General features: G+C 55.1%; 2 protein-coding genes across 6 annotated transcripts in view; both read right to left on the bottom strand.

The window, feature by feature from the left end:
- The window catches only part of SFXN5 (sideroflexin 5), a 110,854-nt gene extending 102,485 nt beyond the window's left edge, over positions 1 to 8,369 (bottom strand). Inside the window, exons 1-2 of one of the 5 annotated variants that reach the window (XM_034659348.1) lie at positions 7,054 to 7,157; positions 4,559 to 4,683 (exon numbers count right to left, since the gene is read on the bottom strand). In XM_034659348.1, the coding sequence (XP_034515239.1) occupies positions 4,559 to 4,591 (33 nt within the window). In that variant the 5' untranslated portion in view covers positions 4,592 to 4,683; positions 7,054 to 7,157. Of the gene's footprint in view, positions 1 to 4,558; positions 4,684 to 5,236; positions 5,320 to 7,053; positions 7,158 to 8,213 lie in introns of those variants that run through there. The other 4 variants (XM_019794818.2, XM_034659350.1, XM_002914877.4 and 1 more) reach the window with 4 other exon arrangements.
- A 1,542-nt stretch (positions 8,370 to 9,911) lies between these two features.
- The window catches only part of RAB11FIP5 (RAB11 family interacting protein 5), a 36,714-nt gene continuing 26,522 nt past the window's right edge, over positions 9,912 to 20,103 (bottom strand). Inside the window, 3 exon segments of the mRNA XM_034659351.1 lie at positions 9,912 to 12,158; positions 12,433 to 12,622; positions 15,959 to 17,935. Coding sequence (XP_034515242.1) covers positions 11,955 to 12,158; positions 12,433 to 12,622; positions 15,959 to 17,935 — 2,371 coding nt within the window. The 3' untranslated portion in view covers positions 9,912 to 11,954.

Here is a 20,103-nt window from a genome sequence, read left to right on the forward strand (position 1 = left end):
ACGCCGGGATCACGCCCTGAGCCGAAGGCAGACGCTTAACCGCTGTGCCACCCAGGCGCCCCTTAAAATATATATTTAATTTAAAATACTATCTACTCTATTACTTGCTTACAAACTCCTGAAGAAGGTAGGCTGTTGGGTGTTCCTTCCATACCCTCATGCTGCCTGGCTCCTGTCTCCTGTCTCAGACCTAGAAGGGGCTCCGGCAACATCCCTCTGCCGCAAGAGCGAATGAGTGGGCAGGTGAGGAGCCTATGGCCTGGAGGCTACCTGCGGGGGATGGGGCCCAGGCAGGGCTTCCAAGGGAGACCAGGACTCGAAAGGGACAACAGTAAGGCAGTTAGTGGCCCAAGGAGGGGGGGAGGAGCAGCAGGGGGCCTCAAAGATGGGGGTCTCCAAGGAGGATAGTCAGAGTGAAGCAACCTCTTGAAGACGGTCCAGTGGAGACTTCTAGCTTCTGACTGCCCGGTGGTCTGGCGCCGTCCTCATCCTGTCCTAGCCCTGCTGGCCGCCTGTGTCACTCTCCACCACTGCCACTGAGAGAGAGTCCTAAGTAAAACCCTTTGCTCCACAAATATCCTCTCCCCCTTCTGAGCTGGACTCAGGGAACACCACAGTGAACAAGCCGAGCCCATCCAGAAAGACAAGTAAATGGGGCGCCTGGGTGGCACAGCGGTTAAGGTCTGCCTTCGGCTCAGGGCGTGATCCCGGCGTTATGGGATCGAGCCCCACATCAGGCTTCTCCGCTATGAGCCTGCTTCTTCCTCTCCCACTCCCCCCTTGTGTTCCCTCTCTCGCTGGCTGTCCGTATCTCTGTTGAATAAATAAATAAAATCTTTAAAAAAAATCATTAAGACAAGTAAACAGATAACTACCAAATGTAGTTATGAGATGAGAGCTTAAATGAAGCATCATCAAGTGCAGGGAGGACACAGAGGATTTCTTCCTAGTGAGTCAGGGAGGCTTCCCAGAGGTACTGGGAAGGGTGGGTGGATGAGCTTACCAAGCAGAGAGGGGTCTCCACAAGGGCCCTGATGCATGAAGGCCGGACTCAGAAACTGCAGCACTGTCAGTCGAAAGGAGGGACTGAAGTGTGCTAAGAGACATTTTAGAAAAAGAAGGCAAGGCCAAGAACAGATAGGGTCTGCCTAGAATGCTCTGATAACTAAAAAAATAACAATGATTACTGTAGTGCCCTGGGGAACCAGCTGTATTCCTGTATTCATTCAATCGATATGCATTAAATACCTACTCTGTGCAAGTTAAGTGCACTGAGGAGTGCAAGGCCAACAAGATAAAGATCCCCAGCCCTAAACAACCATCACCTAGTACCAAATTACAAAAATTAAAAGAAGAGCAATGGCACCAGACTTCTGTGGTTTCATTCATTCATTCACCCAATAGCTCCTGAGGACCTACTGTGTGCCCCGCTCTGCGCTGAGTCCTGGGGTAGAGCAAGGGGCTGCCTGACTGGGGGAATGAGGAAGAACAGAAGGTGGATAATGCCTTGATTCCTAGTTAGATACTAATGCCTATGAATCTGGACAAGGAAAACAAGAAGCATACGACTTACAGAACAAAAGTTCTGTGCTGGTCATGTGAGTCTGATAAACTTAAAGGGCCTTCCAGATGTAACATTTCAATAAACACTGGAAACAGAGACCAGAGATTGAAGAAAGGGCTTCTGAGTTATAAATGTGAAGCATAGGTGATAGTGTACCAATCCAATCAGCCTAAGATCCCGCCCCAGGGACAAAGTCACATCTACGGACTCACCACCATGAGGGAGACCACACAGCGGAGGAACTGTGCGGCGCATCACCAAACAAAGGGAAAAATCAAGTTAGTATAGAATTCTGGGCAAAGATGGAGTAAAATTTAAACGTCATGGTGCTTGAATAGGCTCAAAGCAAAGCAAAGCTATGAGGAAAGGGGTCCCTCTAGGTCTGGACTGAGAAATGGCCACAGGGTCTTGTTTCCTTAGAAACCATAAAATTTAAATAAATGTGGACTGTTGTGTCCAGAAACTGCTTATTTGAAGCAGTGTGCTTAGGTTAATCTCCGAGTCAAAGTGACTTAGACCCACCTCTCAAGAGGAGGATGTTTCATTCCTACTAATAAATTATTTTAAAAAGCAAAGTTTCTGGCAGCTATGGTCTTGGAGAATGTGAATTCTCAGGGAATATGGAGGAGCGGTCACCCCAGAAGTAAGTCATTTGGACACCTCACAGCTGCAGCAGGTCCTTGGGAGAACCACCGATTCTTTGTAGGGAGGGGGCTTCTCTGTCATTCCAGACTGAAAAATGGCAAAGAAGGGTTTCACTTTCTCGTCTGAGTTTTTTTTTTTCTCAATTTTTATTTTCTCAAAAGTTTTAAGTGTATGGCCTTTTTTTTTCCCTTCCAAAATTCAGCCCCTATCTTTACCGAATCAATCATCAGTGGATGTTTTTCCTTCCCTTTTTCTTTACCGGAAAAACAAGTCAGCCAAGTGATTCCTTCTCTTTCCCTTCACAAGAAAGGTGAGTCAACTCATTCTTAGCAGGACCTGCATGCAGCACAGACAGTCCCACCTCTACAGCCCCTGGGGAGAGCAGGCCTTGGGAGGAGCAGAGGAGGGCCAAAGCCTGAAAGAAATTGGCAGCCCTTCAATATATCCCTATACCAGACCCATAAGTCACAGCTCTTCCAGACCAGGAATAAAATATGCCCTGAACTTATCGCCCCAAGGCAGAAAGGCCAGGCCCGCTCAGTAGCCCTCAGCCAGGCTGCACAAGGAAACACCTGGGCATCCCCAGACGAGGTCTTCCACCCAGGGATTCAAATTCTATTGGCTGGGGTGGGCTCCAGGCATCAGTGTCCACGTAAAACCCTGCCCAAGTGATTCTAATATGCAGCAGGGATTGAGAACCACTGGACTAGGAGGTGTTGACCTTGTCCACAGCACAAACCAGCTCCAGGACCAGCTTGGGAAACAGTCACGGTCCAGCCTATAGGACATAAATGATTAAAACACATAACTACCTGCAGGGCATTTTTTTCCTGAAACTTGAGTTCAGGCAAACTGTATAAGAAACCTCCCTATCACCTCCCAACTCCCACACACAGCTCTGGTCCTGGAAGTGAAGCGTGTACTTTCCTGTTCCAGCCAGCTCCTCCTCCCCCAAGGGAGCCCCGTGCAACCCACCTGCTCTGCTGCCTCAGGTGATTTCTGAACTTCCCATGCACACACAAAGCACACTCACACCCCCAGTCAGCCTCGCAGCTAAGTGACCTCCCAAAGGAGCAAGGAAGTTTAAAAACAAAGAAACAAACAAAAAAACAACTCACTTCTGGATAGACTGAAACACAAATGGGAAGACGCATGTAAGTTTGCTCCCTGTCCTAGGATCCAACTTGCCAAAAATGGTGTCTGGGCCCAAAGCAAGTTCAGGAGAGCAAACAAACAGACAAAGAGGAAAAGGAGCATAGTCTGGTCATAAAGCTTTCCCAGGAGCTGTCCTATTGTTTTCCTCCCCTTCACTAGACAATATGGGGCAGTGGTTAGAAGCATGGACTTAGGGGCGCCTGGCTGGTGCAGTCAGCTAATCATCTGACTCTTGGTTTTGGTTCAGGTTGTGATCTCGGGGTCATGAGCGCTGAGTCTGCTTAAGATTCTCTTTCTCTCCTTCTGCCCTTCCACCCTCCTACCTCTCTCTCTCTCTCAAATAAATAAATAAATCTTAAAAAAAAAATAAGTATGGACTTAAAGTTTATAGGAACCACAGGGGATGGAAGAACATATTAAATAACACCACAGAACTGCCATGAGCCATATTCAGAATGAGGGAAACTCTACAAGACAAACAGCACAGTTTCTTCAACAAATAGAGAAAAAAAAGAGAGGAGGCGGACCAATAGATTAGAAGAGACTTATCAGTCAAATATATTGTGTAGGACTTCTGGGTTCCTGATTCAAACAAACTAGTTATTTAAAAAATGATGTGACAATAATGGAAATGTGAATAGTGTGCTGGACTGGATGTTTGTGTCCCCCTCAAAGTCCTATGTCAAATCTGAACCTCCACGGTGAGGTTAAGTGATGGTATTAGGTGGTGGGGCCTTTGGGAGGTGCCCTCATGAATGAGATTAGTGCCCTTACAAGAGACCCCAGAAAGAGGTCACCACTCTTCTGCCACGTGATGCTATAGCTAGAAGATGCAGTCTATAAACCAGAAAGCTGGCTTGCATCAGAGTTTGCCACCACCTTGATCTTGAACTTCAGCTCCCAGAACCATGAAAATTAAGTTTCTGTTGTTCGTATGCTACCCCATCTATGGTGTTCTGTTATAGCAGCCCAAACAGACTAAGACAAATTGTGACTGGTTTGATGGTATTAAGAAATAATTATTTTAGGTGTGTTAATGGTATTGTGCTTATGTTAAAACAAATCAAAACACCCTCTGATACCACATGAGAAGGAAGGCACTTCACCTCTGTGATTTTCTTCCCCCAAAACGCATAACCCCAGTCTAACCATGACACTAGACAAACCCGAATTGAGAGACATCCTACAAAATACCTGAACAGTACTCCTCAAGACTGTCAAGGTCATCAAAAACAAGGAAAGTCTGAGAAGCTGTCACAGACCAGAGGAGGCTAAGGAGACATAGCAACTAAACGTAACGTGGGATCATGGATGGGATTCTGGAACAGAAAAAGAACATTAGTATAAAAAATAGTGAAATCCAAGAGAGTCTGGAAGTATAGTTAATAGTAATGTTCCAATGCTGGCTTCTCAGTTTTGACAACTGTCCCAGAGTCATATGAAATGATACTATTCGGGGAAACAGGGTGAGGGTTATACAGGAATTCTGTTATCTTTTTGTCTTCTGTAAACCGAAAACTATTCTGAAGTATATGTGTTTTTTAAAAGTCCTTATTTTCCAGAGATACCTACTAACAGGTACAATAAAATGATGGGCTGTCCGGGCACTGCTTCAAAATAATTCTTTGGTTGGAGGGCTGCCTGGGTGGCTCAGTCAGTTAAGCATCTGCTTTTGGCTCGGGTCGTGGTCTTAGGTTCCTGGGAAGGAGTCCAATGTCAGGCGACCTGCTCAGGCCTCCCTGCTCAGCAGGAAGCCTGCTTCTCCCTCTCCCTCTGCCCCTCAGTCCTGCTGGTGCACTCTCTCGCTTTCTCAAATAAATAAATAAAATCTTTAAAAAATAAATAATTCATTGCTTGGGATTGGGGGCATACATATGACACGAGGCTGGTCCCACAGGGGCAAATCTTGATGCTCAGTGACGGCTGGATCTTTCTTTGACAGTTGTCTCCACTTCTGAAGTCGGAAAACCTTAATAAAACAAATGAACAAGGCACCTGGAGCCAGACTGCCTAGGAAGTGAGTTAATCTGTCTGTCTGCTGCAGATTCCTCACCTATCACATAAGGGATAATTGTATCTGCCTCACGAAGTTGTGAAAATTCAGTAAGTCAATATGCCAAAAGGCTGGAACAATGCTTGGCTATTACCATCACCTTATGGGGAGGAAAATGGTCACAGAGCAAAGCCCAGCAAGGCAAGGCATCTTCCTCCACCCTCTGACACTGCTCAACGTCCTTTCTCCCCCAGCCCTTCTGCACAGAGGTCCCTGAAGGATGAAAGGAAGAAGGGCTCGAGGGCAACACTAGGGAGTAAGGAAAGACCTCTGCACCCAGTCTTGCAGAAAGTGATGAGACTAGCTGGGGACTGAGGGTGGTGACCCTGGTGTGGGCTGTGGGAAGGACCCTGGATTATGAGCCACTCAGGGTTCAAGTGGCTGAAAGCAGCTAGTGTGGTGAAAGGAAGGTTGTGGGGGGAGGAGGTCTGATTTCAGGAAGTAGAAGTCAGCAGGGGAGGGGGCATGTGGGCCTTCGGGGCTCCTCCAAAAGTGAGGTCTTTATCTCAGAAACAGGGGAAGCCACTGGATAATGTTCAAGTGCGTGGTGGGGGTAAAGGGTGGGNGAGAAAAAGGGAAGTATGCAGGAGACCTGCAGGTTTTTTAGGGCGTCAACTGGGTGGCAGTTGGACTGCCTGCACAGCAGGGAGTGGTGTGGGAGGGGGGGGGGAGGGGGGGGGGGGGGGCCAGGGAGCGCAGAGAAGTTCCTTAACAAGGACAATCACCTCCACTGTGCTTTATGCAAGTCACTATGCTGGAGGAGGGGAGCTTCCAAAGCAGATACAACAAACACTTTGACCCCGCAAGAGTGGTGCCAAAGAGAGATACCAGCAATGACTGAATGGAGTAATCTAAAATGTGCATTTATGGCTCCGGCGGTGAGCACAGCAAAGGCCTCAGTCATTAAAGCCACTGGGGAGGTCTCAATAACTGTGTGTTGTGTAACTGAATGTCCCAGAACAGGTATCAGAAAAAAACCCAACCCACAAACCTTTATTCAGCACATTACCATGTGTCTAGCCCCACCTCGGGGTAAGATGGAGACAAGGAAGGGCAAGATCAGCCCCTTCTCTCAAAAGATGCACACAAGGGTTGAGGAGAACAAGTAGCCACACATTAGTGTTAGAGGAATACAGGACAGGCGGTCACTAAAGGCTGACCCAAAGGATCCCACTTGGGGTGGCCAAAGAGGGGGGCAGGAGAGAGTCGTGACCTGGTCCCACTAGGGGTAATATCACATGGGAAGAAAGGACTAGGTGTTTCCGGAGGATTGGGCCTGTCTGATCCTTGAAGAGTGAGTAGAATGTGTGTGGAGGGCTGGTGAAGGGGGACAGCCAATGAAGGGTCACTGGAGTCCAGGGAGAGGCACCCCTGACAGTCTCACTCTAGGTGGCACCCTACACTGGCAGGAAGACGTCAGTCTTGCCTCGGATATCTACATGCTGAGTTGGTTTATATTTTGTTAAAAGAATTAAGGTCCTGTTTTTAAACAGTGGGGACATTCTCTCAGAAGGCTAAGGGGGGCAGTTCCTTAATTATCAGCGAAGCTCGGTGCACCACTTTCCTGGAACCAGTCCCCCTCCCACACAACCACCACCACCAAGAAAACAAAAATACAAAAAACCACCGCACCGACCTTTGTACAATTTCCTTTCTTCCCGCAAACTTCTTTCTGTCCGCCTCCGCTGCCCCCCACCCAAGGCCAGCCCTGTTCGCTTCGGCGAAGCCTCTTTGCCCTTCTTCTATAAAGTCCACCTCCTCGACGCTGGAGGCAGTGGAGGACTGAGGGTGTGAGACGGCCCGAGGCGTGGGAACAGCCCCTCCAAGCCCTCAGCCCCGGCCGCACGTCCGGCCTGTGGGTTCGATCCCCGTCTCCGTGGCCAAGGGCGAGTTAGCGACGCCCTCTCGGGGGTCCCCGAGTAAGAGGGCCACTGTCACCATGCTCCGAAGAGACCGACCGCGTCGGACGGAGCCGGTGCTCGGCGGCGCCAGGGCCCGGGTTCCAGAGACCCGCCTCGGAGGTCGCACCGGGGTAGGGGGCTGAGGCGGACTCCCGGGGACGCCGACTCTCCCTACAGCCCGCGGCCCCAGGGGATGACACAGCGTTTCCTCCGCACCCCAGCTCTCCCCGCCTGTCCTCGTTCCATCTCCCGCAGGGCACCAGCCGGCCGACTCGCTGCGTCAGCGAATACCCCGCTGGAAGGGACAGGGGTCGCGGGGCTGCGAGGACCCCTCGGCTCGTGGCCCTAAAACATCGCGCACTGAGGACCCGGCTTGGGGGTCGAGGGCTGGGAGCATGACCGCGGGGTGCAGACGCTGCCCGGGAGCTCCGCCAGCAGCTCGCAGAGAATATCAGTCCCCACCCAGGGAAAGTTAGAAGGGATCTCCGCCACGCCAACTTGTCATCCAGAGCCGGAGTCGAACTTTCCGCGGGAGTGGCTGGCTGCACAGCCCAAAGCGACCCTGCAAAAGCCGCTCGGACCCGGGCGCCCCAGATCCCCGGCCGCTACCGTCAGTGACCAATCACAGAGCGCCTCGGGCGGGAAAGGCTGGAGGGCGGGGGCAGCCGAGGAGTGACGGCACCGGCGGCCAATAGGAAGCCAAGGTGGGAGTCCTCGCCCATCCTGCTCACCAATGGGAAAGGGATGGCTGGGGCCGAGGTCCCCGAGGCAATAGCTGCAAGGCTCCCCGGTGGCCGCGGGTCGGAGACCCTAAGACTAAAGGGGATTTGGGAGAGGAGTTTGCTCGCCCTCCCTGTGCCACCCGCCGACCCTCAGACCATAGCCCGGTCCTCACCTGCTGGAAGCGGGGCTTGCCCAGCTGGAAAGGAGGTGCATCGGTCGAGGGGTTAGCGGCACTAGCCGCCGCCGCCGATGCTGTAGTCGCTGTATCCGCCATGGCCACTGACGCCTGCAATCTCCGGCCCTTTTAAAATGTCCCTCCTCGGCCCCCGCCACAGCTGCTTCTCCCGATTGGCCATAAGCAACCGCAGCGAAACGGAGGCGCAAGGGGTTGTGGGGAGCGTAGTTTTTCTCCTCACGGTGCTTGACAACCCTAAACTGCAGAGAGTTGCACCGACTCAGACCCGGTCTCGGTTCCTGCCGCCAGCTCTGCAGGCTCGGCGTGTGGGAAGAGTGTGCGTGTACGACTCTAAGGTCCCGAAGTGGGCCACGGGCTACTCCTCGCCGTTACCTGCCCCTAGAAGTTTGAGTTGCTACGGAGGGCATCACTCCTGGGGCTCTAGCCCAGAAGAGCCCAACTCAAGCGGGTCCGACCCTGGACCAGATGGGCAAGGACTCCAGGAGGAGTAGGGTTAATCCCAGAAAGCTTTCTGCAAGGACTTGCACTGCGGAATCATCATGCAGTTTCTTCTGTCGATACCCTGCCCTTCCCTTGTGCTCTCCAGCCACCCTGACACTCAGTTCCAGGAGCATGTTGGGCGCTCTCCGCCCCGACCCTTGACATTCTGTACCCAGAAAACTCCGTTAACTTTTTATTTTTGCCTGAATCTGGCTCTCCTGACCTCAGCCTACACATTGCATTTTCCAAACCATCACCCTACTTCCACAAAATCCATTCATGGTGTTATAGTATCCAGCACTTTTTGCAGCCCGAGTATTTATTTATGGTTTTGCATACGTTACTACTGTAAGGTCCACGGGACAGGAGGTGCTTTACTGCTACGTCCTCAGTGCCAGGCTTGGGAGGGCTCAGGGCAAGGATGCAAATATTTGCTGACTGTGTGAGTTAAACTGGGAGCTTCAGAGCCTCGGCAGGTTCCACTTCCTTTGTCCAACTAAGGAAGGTCCCTCCCCGGCCTAATTCCCAAGCAGGAAGAGAACTGAGAGTGGGGAGTGGGAGTTCAGCAGTGTTTATTAAGCACTACAAGGACTTTAGGTAAGAGAGAGTAGTGCATATCACAGAGCAAGGCACCAGCAAGGATAATAAACACACTTGTGCAGTACAGAGTAGAAGATCCCCAGCTGAATTATCTCGTCAGTGAGCCAGGCTCACTGGAGGGGAGAAGCTGTCTGTTTCACCCAAGAGGACAGGAGAAATAATTTTGACCTTAGGGAACCCCACTTTAGGTCCCCTTCGTCTCATGGTGAGGCGCAGTGTCGGCTCATGACTGCTCATGCCTTTCTGGACAATGCACGGTCTACAGCAGTCAGTTCCTCATCCATCAACAAGAACCACGAGAAACAGACTATTCCTAAAGCTGGAGAGAGAGGTGCTAACTAGCCACGAAGAATCATTTGTACCTTGGATTTGTACTTTTCCCAACTAGACTAAACGATCTCAGAATAAGAATCAGGTCTCATACCCTCTGTATGCTCTCACAGTACTCAATGAATGTGTGTCTACTGGCAAAGAAAAGACTGAGTCCAGGCCACTGAGCAATGCTATGCTGCTGCCCCTGGTGTTAGGACAGAGGCAGTGACACCCCAAAACCCCATCACCTGCCTTCTCCCCCAGGAACACCATAGAGCCACCTGCAGTATATGAACTTTTTATTCTTCATCAAGTGCTCAAAACATGAAGAACAAGCTCTTTATAAACAGGAGTTACAACTAGGAAGACCAACAGCAAAGCAGAACTGTGCCTGCTCTCTGCCCACCCCACCTGCAACTCTCCAGGTTGTGGCCAGGAGCAGAAACATCCAACGAGAACCTTGGGCTTCAACTCAAAACTCTTCTGAAGACATCCTTGCCCTGGGCATTCTGGAGGCCCACAGTCAAGGACGAGTGGAAGATCAGGGTCAGGGCTGGTAATGGGTAGAGCCCGGAAGAATATGTAGTAGGAGAGTGGTCCCCTTCCCCCAGAAGAGATACCTACCCAACCCCCAATGAGCCCCCAAAAACATGACCCAAGACCTGGACACCTGTGGACACTTTCCTCAGCTTTGATGAGTGATCCTTAGGGTAGATAACATTACAGGGGCTTTCCCCTCACGTGTGGGGCTCCTCTGCTTCATCCTGGCAGAAGACATCACCCATGGAGCACATCTCCTTCCAAGGCTTTTGGAGAAATACCACAGGCCCTCTTGGGAAGAAGAAGAGGTCCCAGAGGAGTTCTCACCTTGCTGAGCCAAAAGTATCCTCCTTCAGCACCTCCTCACCTCAAAACCTTTGCTAAAGCAGGGTACCACAAGTCACTAAAGGTTCCCTGCAGATGCCATGGGAACCCTGCCATGTTTTCTGCAAGCAAACCAGGGACTGGGCCAAAGGACAGACACTTCATTTCAAAGTGCACTGCAGCCAAGCCAGGCAAGGCCATGGGGCAGAAGGGACAGTCTGAGAGAGCCGCTAGTGGGTGACAGGAGGGCAACAAAGGCTGTTTCCTAAGTACAGGCAGAATGAGACCTCCCACTTCCAGAATGTAGTTGTTATCCCAGGAACTTTCTCAACTGGGGAAGAGGGAGGAGGAGAAGGAGGCAGGAAAGTTAAAGGAGCAGTGGCAGCTTTGCCAGACCCTTAACTGAAATTAACTCTAGGGGAGGGGCACAGGGCACAGCAAGGCTGACCCATCCTCCTTTCCGATTTCCAGGGCCTGACAGATCCGGCCCCATGTGCTGTACAGGGAGGGAGGGGGACACCAAACAGAGGGAGAGGTCTACATCCAGAGGCTCTTGACCCCACCCACAAAAGGCACATTTTAATTGGTTTCCAAAAGTTCAAACCCCGCAGCAGCACAGAGTTTTGGCATCTGGACAGGCAACAAAAACAAAGATGGAGGCTTGATCCACAAACAAAAGCAGCCCAAAGCCCTGAGGCCTGTGGAGGGGCCCGCAGCTTGGAAGTGCAGGACGAGGTGCTCTCCTCACCCCTGCCCCAGCTCTCCACACATTCACATGAGTGACGCTCAGTGGGAAGATCAGAGGAGGAGGGTGGGGGTGCCTGGAGAACACACATCTCCCTCCGTCCACACGACCCTCACTCTGCAAACTGCCGGAAACACACAAAATCGGGACACGGCAGAGACGAGACCAGACCGTAGAGGCTCCTTGCTCTCAAGGGAACAGACTCGAGGCTCCAGTTACCCATAACTGCAAAACGGGCAGCTTGGTTCCTGCCACAGCCGCAGGAATGCTAGGAGCCCTCAGCGGCTGGAGACAGATGAGGGGGACAAGGGTTTAGCCTTGGATGAAATGACTGACCGTTGTGGGGTAATACAGTATGTCCCAGATACCACATCACATTGCAGCTCACCCCTGCTCTGACTTGAGGGCTGAATTCTTTGTTCCAATACCCTGGAGCCCCCAAAACTAAGGGATATGAAAATAGGCAGGTGGGAGAGACCCAGGACTCCCAAAGACACACAAGTTGTACATGGAACCTGATGCCTCCAGTGGGAGTCCCAAGGGCCCCCCTTCTAGCAACCCCCATGGAGGCAGGAGGGAGGGGGAGCAAGGAGTGACAACGGAGGACAGACGGCAGCCTGCCCAGGTGAGAGTGAGTTCAGCGGGAGGGAGGGCAGCGCAGGCCCAGTTTGGGCAGTGGGTCCACGCCGACCCTCCAGGGACAGGGGTGAGGAAGGCTACTTGGGGGGGTCAGGGGGGATCTGCAGCAGTGTGGGTGAGGTCTCCATAATCCGCACCAGCAGCCGGTCAATGTAGCTCTCCAGCTCCTGCACGTGTTCGTCCCGCTGGCTCAGTTCCCTCTCCCTCTGCAAGAGCAGGCCGATGAGCTCGTCGTGGGTCAGGTGGTAGTACTTGGCCGACTGGTCCAGAACACCTGAGTCCTGAGGCCGGGAATGAGAGTGAGCAGGGCAGCCTCAGGCCTACCTGCCCACCTGCCCACCAACACCCAGGTTTCACCCCTACAGGTCCCTGGAGCAGCCTCTGTCTCCAATGCAAGTGACAGCCTAACTGGCTTCATGGCCCTGGCATGGGGGACCGGGCCTGCTCCTTGCTCCACCCTGCCCAGCACCCTGCTCCTGACCTCGGGGCACCTGACCTCTTTCCACAGCACCACGTGTCTGGTCTGATGCCCTCTGGCATCCTGCCAGGCCTCACCTTCAGCCTCTTGGTGTCCACAGTCTGGCCAACCTGGGGAGCTGGAGCCACAGGCTGAACGCTGCCAGCTGTGACTGTCTTGAGCTTCTCCAGCCCACTGCTCAGAGCTGTGCTCAGGCTGGAGCGGGACTGCTTCCCGTCTGGGCTGCCCTCCGCCGGGCCAGTGCTGAGGGGCTTCACAGGGTGGGGACTGCGGAGACAGAGAAGAGACGAGTTTTGGTGGGGGGGGGCAGCACATGGGGCCACCTTGTCTGCTGGACAGAAACCAGCACTTGGTGGTGGCTGCCTCTGCACAGCCAAGGCCTCGGGGCAGCTGCGACCAGCACTCCTCAGCACGCCTTCCCTCCTCCTCCCTCACTGCTCTCCCCACTCCTTGCCCCACCGCCTGTCCCCTCACCATCTTACTCCCTCAGAAGGCTGCCCCTTCACAGGAACAGCAGAGGCCGGCCCACTACCTTCTCTGCACCTACAGCCAGTCTCTACCAGGGCCACCCCTCCAGCTTCCCTCTCTCTTCCATACTGCACCCTTTCTCTAGGGGACTGACCGACCCTCCCAGCATCCCCATTTCCCAGGTCCGGGCACTCCCAGGCTTTCCGTGCTAAAACCAGGAAAGACCTAGGCAAACTGGGACGCTTTGTTGTTGTCTCTAAACTGGCTGCTTCCCAGCAGCAAGGACACAGGCCTGAGAAGCCCACCTGGCTACCCGTCCTCAGTCATGCCCCAGCTGCCCTCCTCCTCACCCAGTCCCACCAGCACATGCAGACTGCATTCTGTCTCCAGAAGTTCCTACCTTTCATTGATTCCTCAACCCCTCAGAACAGTCCCGGCCAGCCCATCACAAGTGCTCCTGCTGAGTCCACCTACCCCTCAGCATTCAACTCGCTGACCTCTCTGTGGAGTTGGCTCTCGGGCCACTCCCTCCTTTGGCCTGCTCTCCCTCATTTCCTCCCAAGACCTCCCGTCTGGTTTTCTGACCTCTGACGATCTCCTCTCAGTCTTAGCTGCTAGGCTGCCCTTGGATCCCTCCCTTCCCCGCCTCAGCTCCCACCACCCCCAATGTCCATCTCCAACCCAGACCTCAGCCCTGAGCTCTAAGCCCACATACAGTAGGAGGATGGCTCGCTCCACTCCGGGTCCAGCTTGGATGCATCACACTCGCCTCCACACCTGTCCTCTCCTGTGTCCCTCCCAGCAGTGCAGGGCTCCAGCCAGACACCTGGGAACCCCCGATTCCCATGCCACAGCTCCAGGGCTAACAAACATCAAACCCTGCTGCCTCTCACCTTCCTTTGCACCGCCCCCTTCTCTCCAAGCCCTAGTGCCAGCTCAACTGCCTTCAGCGACAACTGCTCACTCAGCTTCTCAGAGGCAGGCTTGCCCACCTCCAACCACCCCTCTGCTCTGCTATGGGATGGTGATCTCCGCCTCTCCAACATGGAAGCAGCCTTTACCGGCTCCCTATCAGATAAGAAAACACAGTCTCCAACAGAATCGGGCCCTGCCCTTTCCTCCTGGGCCTCTCTACTCCTCCGCACCCTGCAGGAAAGCCGGAAACATGCGCTTTCTCACCTTCAGGCTCTCACAAAAGCTGTCCCTCCGCAGAACACTGGCCCTTCACCTGCTGGCCTAACTCCGACTCCTGTTTCAAAGCCGTGCAAGGCCACATCTCTAGGAAACTTTCCTGATTCCCCTAGGCTGACTATAGTGACCCTGCTCTGGGATCCCTCAGCACCTTGGACCTGTGACAGGTATGCAAACTGCAAGCATCGGGCCCCCGAATCAAATAACCTTTCCCCAAGGGACCTCTTCAAATCTATGCTTACTTTACAGAGGATAGGGACCATTCAGAAGTAGGAACCAAAATGGTTGAGCCCAAGGCCCTGAACTCCATCAGAGGAGGGAGAGCCCAGACCCAGAGAAGCCAGCTCTGTTACTCAGGGTAGGGTGGTGGATTCAGTCTCACAACCTGGAAAGAGTGGCAGAGAGACCAGGCAGGGCAACAGGGCAAACAATGAATCTCCTCTCACCGAGGAGTTTGCATTAGGAATGGGAGCTCAAAAGCTGCTCTAATGCTACCCATGGACTGTGCCTGGGGAGGGGTGGGATAGCTGGGTGGCATAAACCAACTCTGAACGGGTCCTGGGTTCTCAATGTGACTGCCCTCATACATCGGAGGGACCCTGGACCCCACAGCTTTCCAGGCCCCCATCTCCTCCTCTGAGAAATGGGGAGAGCTGTACTTGGCCCATCTACTTTAGTATGTAAGGGACATACTGAATTCAGACACAAAGGCAACTCTGAAGGGAATAAAGCTTCCCTTTATACTCACTTCCCAAAGGTAGTGAGTGTAATCAGAAGTGAGGCTGGCGTATAGCAGGGCCAGCTAAGGACACTGTCATCACAGCGAGGAAGCTGGAACCACCTCGTCTCCCTCACCTCTGGGAACAGCTTCACCACCTACCAGCGGCACAGCAGCCAAGGACAGCCCAGACTCCTTCCCTCCCACTTCTCACGTATCAGCATGGGCCCCCTGGGCCAGCTCTTCACTGTGCACTACTATCTTCCTCACTGGACTGGGAACCGTCCAGGCGTACCGGCAGACAGCGTCCTTCATCTCTACCCGGTGTCTGACACACAGGGTGTGCAGTGAATTTGGACGACTACACGGATGAGCCGGTGGGTGGAGGCTCTGGTCCAGGACCCCCACCCTGCCCTGCTCAGCAGAAAAAGCAGCCCCCCACTTCTTCACTCAGGGCTCCCAGAGTACTAGCGTCCTTCTGGACTTTGCCACCCCCATCAACCCCAAGTGACCTGTGTCTCCTGACCTCAGCTCTGGTCACCCCTCACCAGTTAACCGATGAGGTCATGGCCTCATCATTCTTCCCAAACAGACCAATACCACGGTGACCGCAATCCCACAGGCATCCAGAGGCCACCCAGCACAGTTCTAAGCACATCGGGACCACCCCCTAAAAAGGCACAGATGCAAACCAATGAGGCGCCTGATGGAGCTACAGACCCTTTCTTCTGGGGGCAGGGGTATGGGCATTTCAGTTTTCTTTTTGTCCTCTAAACAGCTCTTGGGCTCTCTCTCCCACAGACCTCAGTACTGGTCCCTCCTCTGGCTCTCTGCCTTCCGCAGCCTGCTCCCCTGCGGCCCCCCTCTGACAAGCGTCACTGCCCCTGGCACCCAGTGCCCCTTGCAGCTGCGTGCCTGAGCTCTCCGCCCCCTTCCCCTGCCAGCACACACTGGCTCTGCCCACTCTATTCCTCACTCCTTGCACCTCAAACCCCTGGTTTGTGGGGCACTCTGCTTGTCCAAGGACCCAAAGAAGAGACAGTTTCAGAGCCGGTACCAAAGAAGGGCTCCTTTCTTCAAAGCCCCCCTCTCCTGCCTCAGAGTGAAGGAGCCCTTCATCTGCCCCTGGAAGGGCCGAGGCTGGAATGGGAATACCTCAGCCCCTGGGCTGCTTTGCCCCCTCCTCCCACATCCTCCTGCAGAGTATCCTCAGGGTGACAGCTCACCTGGCACTGGACTGTGGCTCCTCAGCCGGTCGTGTCTCCAAGGGCAGAAGCACAAGCGGGGAGGCTGGGGTGGTTGCAGCGTGGTCCTCCCCGAGTGGGGCGGGGGAGCCCCCAGGGGAGGAGGCTGGCTCCCCAGGGGTTGGGGAGGAAGAAGTCAGGGGCTGAGCTCCAGGCAGAGGAGAGCATGGAGGGCTGGGCCCCCCGTGGCGGTGGCTGGCCCAGGGTGGGAGAGGGGGTGGTGGGAAAGCAGGCTCTGGGGGGGTGGGCAGCTCTTCCAGACCAGAGAGGATGGAAGATTCCCTGGACCCTGGAGGGGATGTGGACGGGAGACTAGGGGGGTCTTGGCTCCCCTGAGACAAGAAGGGGTTCACAGCATCCTCCTCTGAGGCCCAGAGGTCAGTGTGTTGGGAGCTATCTGGCAGGGGCCCAAGCCCCTCTCCTACTGGCCCCTGGCTCTGGGCCTCAGGGCCCTCAGGGCTTTCTCCTTTCTCCAGAGCCCCCCAGATCTGCTGACTCTGAGGAGGCAAGCTCTTTGAGTAACAGGGTATGGGGGTAGGACCCTCAGAGCAGCTGGTGGGCGGGGATAAGGAGGGCCCAGACACAGGAGGGCTGGCACCCTCCACTACATCTTCCAGGCCTGGCCCACCCAGCAGGGTTCCAGAAGAATGGCTGTCAGACTCTGACCCAGGTGTCTCGCCCTTCTCCTTGGCCTCCTGTGGACCAGCAACCAGCGGACTTGGAAGGTCGTCTTCTCCTCCTGTCTCTGGCCCCCCGCTTCTCAGCCCCCCCGCCTCCGCGGCTGCCTCCTCGTCCTCCTTCTCCTGGGAATCTGAGGGTGTGAAGAGGCGTGGTGGCTTGGGAGGTGGCCTGCTGGGCTGTGGCCCCTGGTCCCACACAGGCTCAGGTATGGGCTCCAGCTCCGGCAACGGCTCCTGCTCCAGGCGGGGAGGCCCCTCACTCCCCCTGGGGCTCACGGGCTCTGGTGACTCTGGCTGCATCTGGGGAGGACGCAGCTCATCAGACTCTCCCCGCAGGACTGGTGAGGGTGTCTCAGCTGCAGGAGAAACAGTCACCACATCCCAAGGCCATGGATCGTAGACTGTATTGAGCTCGTGCAAAAGCTGGCCTTCGCCTTGGGAGGCCGCCTCCCGGCCCTCAGGGGCATCCTCTGGGCCAGGCAGCCTTTCCCACACACTGATCACTTCAGGGGAACTAAAGAGAGACGTCGCGCTGTCTGCCGGACTCTGCCCTGCTTCCCCTCCTGGGGCTGGCGGCTCCCTGTCCGCTTCAGAGTCCGAGGCTCTCGGGTGCAGCTGGGCTGACGCAGAGGGCAGGCCGGCCCCTATCGGCCCCGGGGGCCCTGCGTCAGCCACACTGGTGCTCTGGCGGTCCAGTCCCAAGTCCAGAGGAACCCTGGGCTCCGGCCACACGCCGCTCCCACCTCTTCCTCCTCCCCCAGGGTCCCCGCGGGGCTCGGCTGCCTTCACTGTCATGGCCCCACGGCCTTGCTCTTGCAGCCCAGGCACCTCCAGCCCCACTCCTCCTGCAGGGGCCAGGATCTTGCTCCTGGCCTCTGGACGCAGCCTGCTGGCAGCAAAGACGTTGAAGGTGTCGTCCCACTCAGGCGGGGCTTTCCCAGGGGAGGCCAGGGGGGTGGGGCTGGCCCTCGAGGCACTGGGGAGAGAGGGAGCAGGTGAAGGAGAGTTTAGTGCTATGTCGGCTATGAGTTCCTCGAAGAAAGGGTTGCTCTGCATGGAGGTGAGGAACGGGTTGGTGAGACCCAAGAATCCAGATGGGGCGGCTTCAGGGGCGGCGGAGGCGGCAGCAGCAGCGGGGGGGGCGGCTGCAAAAAGGTTAGTGCTTAGCATGGGAGCAGCGGTGGGAGCAGGAGCGGGGAGGGCCGGAGCGCAGGGGGAGCAGGGGAGGTGGTGAGGAAGAGCAGCTGGGTCAGGTTCTACCTGAGGAGACACGTCCAGGCTGTGGAGGGAGACAAAACCGTGAGCCTCCTGGTTAATGCCAAGACCGGAAACGGCCCTGCTGAACATCACTGGCCTGCCCCCCACCTGCCACACCCACACAGGCCGGGTTCAGGCCTGTGGGCCAGGGGACAAAGGGAAGACCCCCACATGTAATATTATTAGGGGCTGCCCAAGGAGGAAGATGCTGGACAGGGCTCATTTAATCCCATGTACAGGCAGGATCCCAGATTCTACTCAACAGCAGACTTACGCCCACAGAACCAATCCGAAAGCCTCCTATATCCCTTTCAGGACTGAGAGAGGAAAGAAATACTAGCTGCTTGGAGGGGATGAAGAGGCCAGAGAAAGGCCAGGCCTAGAAATCAGGCTGGGCAAGCCAGCCCAACGGAACCCAGCAGGGGCCCTGGGATTCTGACGCTGCAACAAAAGGGTTCTCCTGACCCCTTGCAGAAACAGGAGGTAGTGACATCAGACATGACAAGGTGTCAATCAAAAAGAACCCGCCTCTCTCATTTCTTGGAGGGGTACCACCACCTGCCCAGATGGACAGCAAGACACTGCTAAGGCTATCTGCTGTCAGGCGTGCCCCTGAGGCTGCCCCTCCCCAAGGGCACCCACGGGCCAGCAGCCCTGCTCAGGAGACCAAGGCTGGTATGCGGCAGCAGCAGCGACTCTGGATGTCACCAGGGACTTCCTGGGGTCCCCCATGCAGACGGACCGCTGGCTCCCCTGGGAAAACTATTCCATGGCAGTGGACCCACACTCCCACAGACACCAGAGAACACTCGCTGGCCTTCAGGTGTCCCCTCCGGGGTCCTCTCCACGAGGGAGCATTCCCTGCACTTGCACCTCACCTGTGGTGCACGGCTGACTTGTGGGCAGGGGCAGACTCTGAAAGTAGAGCTCTTGGCTTCCCCAGGACAACCCCAGGAGACAGAAAACCAGGAAGACAGTGCAGGTAAAAAGGGGGACCCCCATGCCGCAGTTTTAGCACTCTGACAGTGTTTGGCAGCTGCCTTGCAGCTGAGCTCTCCTGTCAGGCCCAGACCTGGGTGGCCTTGCCCACTGCCTGCTTCCCATCTCCAGTCCCCACTCTAAGGCCCAAGAGCCCCATTCCTTGATCCCTGCCCAGGTGAACATCCTGGGGACTCCTGTATGCCTCCATCTTCTCCACTCAAGCTCCTGCTTCTCCGGGGGAAACACTGGGGACAAGCCCAGGGGTGGCAGAAGCCAGGCTTTGTCAGCCAGCCTGTGAAGAACGCAGGCTGGGGTCAGAGGGGCACCTATGGAAGGAGGTCAGGAAGTCTGGAGCTCACCAGGATTCTTCTGGGAACCGGGGCCCAGACAGAGCAGGCCGCACACAGAGCTGGGCAGAGGCTGGGCCGGCTTGTCTACAAACCCGGGGGGTGGCCGTGCGCAGGCAATGGGAAGGAGTCCAGTTCAACCAGAAAGTGGGCTTCCTAAGATAGTTTGTGATCCCAGCCTCACAGGCAGGGCGCAGCCGGTTCCCAAACCCTGGGTTTCTCTTAAGAATCCAGCTTCCAGAGACTCTCCTGACTCTTTAGCCCTGTAATAACTCCCCATCCAAGGGTGACTTCTCAGCCTCTTACTACCACCTAGAGATTGGTGTGTGGGGGTGGGGAGGAAGGTAAGAGAGTCCTATTGACTCCCACCCCACCAGGCTTCCCAGCGCTGCTCTGCCTCTGTGGTCCTGACATGGTGAAGATACCGAAAGAGGGCAAATCCTGGGCCTAGAGTCTCTACCCCCAAAATGTCCCTTCCCCCTTTACTCCAAGCTGGCTGCAGGCAGACCCAGGCATACATGTCTACCTCGGGGACCAAGGAGAGCAATGGACCACCACCACGTGGGTGAAGGCCCTGTCCCCCAACTGCCCCTTCCAATGGAGCACTTATATCGGACACAGCCCAACCAGGCCCCAGGAACAGGGCTACTCGGAGCCACCTCTCTCTCCAGTCCCCTTTGTGACAAGTGACCAGAAGGGTCTGAAGGAAGAGAGCTCCATCAACATTAAATAGCACCGGGCTTAGCTCTGCACACTCCCCCTCCCCCCTTAGCCTTGGCCTGGCCCCACTCACCCTTGTGGTCTGACAACAATCTGGCTGGCAGTCAGGACTGCAGGGCAGGAGAGCGGCAGGGAAGTAGGC

This window comes from Ailuropoda melanoleuca, chromosome 4 (genome assembly GCF_002007445.2).
Source record: "Ailuropoda melanoleuca isolate Jingjing chromosome 4, ASM200744v2, whole genome shotgun sequence".
In the NCBI taxonomy this organism is placed as follows: domain Eukaryota; kingdom Metazoa; phylum Chordata; class Mammalia; order Carnivora; family Ursidae; genus Ailuropoda; species Ailuropoda melanoleuca.